Genomic DNA, 6347 nt, shown 5'->3' with positions numbered 1-6347 from the left:
ACGCTACTTATACAACATGGACGAATCACCTTGACTATTTGGCTGATCAGGTAGATGCTAATGGAATTGCTAAAATGAAGATATAACTTCTTAGCTTATGACTATGGATTAGACTTAGGGTCTGTTCACGTTTACTAAGTTGAACTGATTAAAGTTAAACTGAACTAAACTGATAGGAGCTGAACTGAAATTAAACTGAAGTTACACGATGGTCCACTTAATAGTTGGTATTTCTCCATTTTTCCACTCTTTGAACCACTATAATGTATGTTTTTTTGAATTTAAACGCAAATCAAGCATATAATTAAGGTGGCTAACAACTCCAATTAGCTAAGATTAAATACTTGTATTCATATATCATTATAAATCATATTGGTCAATTATAACACAAACTAGTATAAGCAAAGTCGCGGGCTTATCACCATTTTTCTTAGCCGCCTCGACTTTTGACAATTTTCTCAAACTCATTCTTTTCCAATCACACCTACAAAGTCAAAAAGACACTTGACTATCAAAAGACAAAAACACCCCCAAGTCTTCCTCCCATTTCCCTCAAATCAAGGGAAGAAAAATAAAAGAAAAGTACAACTAATAGGGGTACATTTGGTATTTTGGATACTATTAAGACTTAATTAGACCCTAAAGTTTTTGCCAATGAATGTTTGACCAAATTGCCAATTAGGAGGGGCAATGTTCCAAGAGGTAGAGCTTCTACGGTCACTAGCCGTAACACGGAATGAAAGTGCTTGACCAACAAGAACGGAGTTGGATTGCCAGTTTTGACCCCAGTTTCGGCTCATACTCATCCACCCTGTCTTTGATCCTTTAACACTTGCTCTTACTAGATCACCGGCACCCGCGACATTGGTGATTAATACCAAGTTGAAGTAACGGAAACCATTAATTGTGAATCGAATACCACCCTTCTTTCGGCATGGTACCCTATAACCAACAATAAAAAGAAATTTAATCATTTATCCATCAAACCACGTAAAAAAAAAGAGATATTGCTTGTGTGGCACATTAGGTCACATCCTCACGAGGTTAGTGTGGGATACATGTTGTGTTGAGTAATATTGGAAATATGTACTCTCTGCGAACTCTACTTTATGTAGTTAATGAACCATCTATTCTAATTAATGCATGTTAACATAAAAAATCATTCTTGTCATTTTAGTACTTTAGTTTCCATCAAAATGAAGATTCTTGTAAAAAGTTAATCAATTTACTCAATTAGCATAGTACTCCTTTTATGCATATAATATATATCTGAATAGAATCCTTCTTTAATTAGGAACATGGAATATGCATTTTTTTTTTTTTTTTTTTTTTTTTGAAGAAACATGGAATATGTAATTCAAATTACTTAATAATTGGGCAAATGTCAAGCAAAGGTTTTGATCTTACTTCCACCTTAGGGTCAAGAATATATCTTTTTGAAAGAAGATTATTGAGTGATAAGATGTGATTTTTAAAAAAGTGGCTTTTCCTTGATTGAAAACCTAAGATTTAAGAAAATCCAAATAAATTTAAAACTATTTGTAAAATAGAAAATACTCCAAATTATTTTTAAAAAACATTTATTTTAATAATTCTAAAATTTTTTGGACAATGAAATATAAATGACAAATAAAAAGGGTAGGGTACAAGTAGGTCTAGTACCACACAAAGTACTCTTAAAAATTGAATAAGATTCAAGAGGCAGCCTTTTCATCCATGCAATAGAGATGCAACAAATATGAATCAGACTTCTTTTTTCTTTTTCTCTAAAGACAAATTCATAACAACTTCAAAAAAGAAAAGCCTAAACTCAACAATTAGAGATGCTTTATTCCAAAGAAGGAAAGACTTTAAAATTACAAATATTAGACAATTGCATTAGTAGTGTAAGTTGATATAGCTCACTCTCTCTTAAAATTACCCATTAAGACAATTATCAGACATTGGAAGTTGAACTTCATGGCCATAAAATGAAGCTTTTAAAAAGCTTAAAAGGGATGTATTATAAATTGTTACGCATTGATAACACGATCAATAGTGTCACAAAAGTTTTCCTTTTAGAGGGTTGCATGTATCATAACGGTTTTAGTTTTTAGTGGAGGAAGGCGGACTAGTTATACACTTATATTACATAATTGTAATTTTCTTGCAATAATATTACTAGACCGTAACATAAGGGTAATTTATAACTTACGCAACTTTCCCAACTGTCACATATTGATTGGTTAATTATCACATTTCTCTTTCACAAGAAATAAAATAAAACACCAAAACAGAGTAAAGAATAACACACAAAACAGAGCAAAAACAGAGGAGAGAAAAGAAAACTTACCGGCGGAAGGCAACAGGGACAATGCCGGCACGATATTCAGCAATCTTAAGAAACATGGGCATAGCGAGGTCAAAATGTGGGCGAGGAGGGTTACACCAACCACCATTATCACTCGGCAGCGCGTAATTTGGCGGGCAAAAATTGGTGGCAGTGATAAGGATGGAAGGACTTCCCGGATGACACCAGCGCGGGTCATCAGCGCACTTAAGCTCGAAGCACGCCCCGCAACTCTGGCCACTGTTGAACAGGGCAGTACTAAGTGCAGCCGTATTCACACCGTACCCTTGACTATACAAGTTACCGTACCCACAAGCACCCCCTACAACACCAAAAAAAAACCAAATAATCCAGTTAGCAATTATGGTTCCATTAAAACAATACTAGTGGTCCGTATGTTCTGGTTTGGAATGTCCCGGTGTTCCCAAACCAAATAGTTAAAAAGAACATACGGACCACTAGCACCCGGGACATAACACTAATAGAGTAATAGGCTAATAGTGTACATACCCATGGTTCCGGAGGCATCAGAGCCACCATAAAAGGTAGCATGAGCGCTTTGCCAACCGCCCCCGGTAAAGACACCAGGGATCCTAGCATGGACGAAAGCAAAATAAGAACATAGAGAGAAAATCAAAGGCAGGATAATAGAGGCCATTAGGAAGAAATAAAGGGGGAGTAGTGGGAAAGTAGTTTGTGTTGTGTTAGAGAGTATGAGGTGGTGGGAGCAAAGGAGTGGCAAGACTACTTATAAAGAGGGAAAAAGGAGTTGATTTTCTTCCGTAATTAATGCTGGTTGGTCACTCTATTTTGTGTAATGTGTAATTTTTATTAATACTTGTAGATTTTTCTTTGCTTTTTTCGATTTTTTTGACTTTTTTTTTAAGATATGAAAGGGCGTAATTTATGGGTGGTTTATATCAATCACACAGCTCCCTCGTACTGAATTGTGACTGTCTGTTTGCCAATAGAGTATACTACCTTTTTTTTTAAAAAAAAAAAAAAATTGCATTTATTAAGCATTTAAAATTGATTACAGTTGCTATTTTTACTTTACTTATTAATTGTTTTGGGCTGAAGTTAGGGTTTTGCTTTTTACGGTGAAGTACTATTCCGTATAGTTTAGAGGACTGTGTCACTTGAATCATTGAATGTCATTTCCACTCATTTGTCAAAAAGTAAACTAGCTTGTAGAGTGCTTTTGCTAACCAAAATTCCTGTGACAATGTTAAAAATTACTCTGTAAAGTAAAAAATTGCTCGGTTACTCCATGTCTTCTTAAACAATTCTTCATTTCGGCCATGAATTCCTGTGACAATATTAAAAATTACGCACTCTGTAAAATAAATAATTGCTCGATTGCTCCATGTCTTCTTAAACAATTCTTCATTTCGGCTATGAATAATGATATGTTCTCTTGAAATTTTAACCAATGTAATTTGGGTTGAAATTCTCTATATGTGAATTATGAATCTATCAGATTTAATCTAACTTTAAAATCTTGTTTAATTCTTTTAATGAAAAAATTTACAAAGTCGGAAGTAAAATAAATAATGAATTGGGATTAGAATTTCAACTTTGAATTTTAATATTTTGGTCATCAATCATGATATGAATTAAATTAAATATTTTTGGTGTGTTTTTCACAATAGTTTAATAATTACTTCGAATTTAAGTGAAAAAAACACATTAAGGGTTTGTTCTCATTGACTGAACTCAGCTAAACTGAACTGATCTGAGTTGAGCTGAACTGAACTGAAATGAATATTTTATAAGAGAAGGAAATTAGGAGCTGAACTGAACTGAACTGAAAATAAACATATGAGAACATGCCCTAAATCCCGTAAAATGTAGGACCATAGCCTATAGGGGTACATGATAAAATCTACTCTATTTAAAATCGCACAAGTTAAGATTGGAGTTAACCATTAATACTTACTCTAGTTTAATATAAACTAGTGAGTAGCCCGGGCGTTGCCCCTGGTTACTACTTTTATAGTTGTACAACTGTTAATTTTAAGAGCATCTAATAGTGTGTATGTGTCTTCATTACTTTATAGTACAATATTATTCATTGTGCAAGGTTAAAACATAATTGACAATTAGTTTAGATGGTTGAACAATAACCTTTCTTTTAAGAGGTCACGTGTTTGAACCTTCTCATCTATATACTTTTTTTCAATATAGTTGAGACAACATGGTGTATTGTTGTTTGTGTGGATGACGTGGCATATTAAGGTATTGAGTGGATGACGTGGCATACTAAGAAATAGAGTAAGTGACGTGGCGAAATAAGGGAGTCTACGTGGCGCATAGATGTTTTTAGTAACGCCTTTTAATAGATTAGTATAGATTTATTGTTAAGGCATAGTAATAGTGGCATAGTGCTAATGTGCTATAGTGGTATGGTGCAATTCTTACGCAATGAAGAATCTATAAAATTACTATGCAAGATCTTCAACGTTCCATTTTAGTTTGATGGCAATTTATCTTTTAGGATGATTCTATTGGCCTTTAATGAAAAACAAAGGTTAGATATGAAATAGAAAGAGATGTATGAAGATAATTGGTTAGGAAGTTTAGTACCAAAAAATGAAAGGGCGTTACCAAAAAGAAGGTAATGTGAATAAGCCTTTGCTTCAGTTACAAGTTGTGCCATGAATGGCAATCGTTACTTGACTTTTCACTTTCCTAGCTAGCTATTTGCCCTTTCCTTTGAATCTTCTTTCAGTAAAAGTTGCAATCCAGGTTTAATTGCAACTGTAAATCGTTCTTTTTTAACCTTTTTCTTAGTTGCCTTCAGGAATCTTTATCATCAACAATAATCTAGTGGTCAAACTCTAGAATGAACACAAAAATGGTGCTCCGATCCCTAATCACACAATTTTTTTAAAAAAATAAAAAATAAAAAGCTAGGAAAAATTCATACTTTGGATTTGATGAAATGTTATGGATTTTAATTTCATACACTATTATTGTCTTCAACACACTTTGTCAACTTGTGTTCTTTTTTTTATTACATAGGAGTATATGATTTATTTATTACATCAAAACAGATACATACGCTACTTCTATGTGTATGAATATGACATGAAAATGATGAATAATGTACACATTATTATATATGGAATAATAAGTTGATATATTCGAAAACGTGTGTCATTATTCGATTACTCCGTATTTGATTTATGCTACCCAAACTCAGCTCATTAACTCTCTTTATATATAGGTGAAATTGTTATTGATGAAACACCTTGAACTAGTCTCTATCCAACTAAGGGTCTGTTCTCTTACGTTGAAATTCAGTTCAGTTCAGTTCAGATGAGTTCAGTTCAGTTCAGCTCCTAATTTCCTTCTCTTATAAAATATTCAGTTCAGTTCAGTTCAGCTGAGTTCAGTTCAGTTCAGCTAAGCTCAGCTCAGTTCAGTTCAGTTCAGTTCAGTTCAGTTCGGTCAATGAGAACAGGCCCTAATAATTGACAAAAGAGAGATGATATGGAGAGACAAGGACCTTACCAGGCCGCCATCAATGAATGGTATAAAAATTAATTAGATTAAAGAGTTCGTTGATGGTAATTTGAGCTACTTAGGATTTAGGGCATAATCATCAATTAGTGACACGTTAACTCCCAGGTTGTCACAAAAGACAAAGCTCTAATCTTTTTTTCACAACATTCAAAAGAGTGAATATGTACTTCACTTGCTTCGTCCAAATAAAGCTAAGTTTTGAAATTGCACTTACGCACCACAAATCTAGAATATAAAGAGACAATTACAAGGGGAAGTCTAACCCTAATAATCAATAAATCTAAACAACTCAACACAAAATATTTGAGTATTTTTTTTCCAATTACTCGGGGGGTGCTTTGTAATCTTTATGTTTCCAAGTACTTATGACGACCTAAGTTGGCTAGCTTAGTGAAAATTAGAGATAGATTATTGCAACTCTAATTTGGCATGCATGATTTAATTTACAGTGCGTCTTGTGTGCGGCTGGCCACATCATGTGACCACTTGT

General features: G+C 33.7%; 1 protein-coding gene across 1 annotated transcript; it reads right to left on the bottom strand.

Moving 5' to 3' along the window:
* Positions 1–338: 338 nt before the first annotated feature.
* Positions 339–3229, bottom strand: LOC145593821 (expansin-A4-like). The gene is made up of 3 exons (XM_081650189.1): positions 2840–3229; positions 2333–2651; positions 339–942 (listed from the first exon to the last, which is right to left on the bottom strand). Exons 1-3 carry the CDS (start codon positions 2985–2987, stop codon positions 633–635), a joined length of 777 nt encoding a protein of 258 aa, XP_081506315.1. The 5' UTR covers positions 2988–3229; the 3' UTR covers positions 339–632.
* Positions 3230–6347: the final 3118 nt, after the last annotated feature.

The sequence above is a fragment of the Chenopodium album genome, chromosome 19, assembly GCF_948465745.1.
Source record: "Chenopodium album chromosome 19, dcCheAlbu1.1, whole genome shotgun sequence".
Lineage (NCBI taxonomy): Eukaryota > Viridiplantae > Streptophyta > Magnoliopsida > Caryophyllales > Amaranthaceae > Chenopodium > Chenopodium album.
The sequence above is the reverse complement of the archived record's forward strand: the minus strand, read 5'-3'. Positions and strand labels throughout refer to the sequence as shown.

Coding starts and splice junctions, on each gene's coding strand:
- LOC145593821 (XM_081650189.1), bottom strand. CDS start 2,987: ATGGCCTCTATTATCCTGCCTTTGATTTTCTCTCTATGTTCTTATTTT. Junction 2,652..2,839: donor TGATGCCTCCGGAACCATGG/GTATGTACACTA, acceptor TTGGTGTTGTAG/GGGGTGCTTGTGGGTACGGT. Junction 943..2,332: donor GTCCCTGTTGCCTTCCGCCG/GTAAGTTTTCTT, acceptor TGTTGGTTATAG/GGTACCATGCCGAAAGAAGG.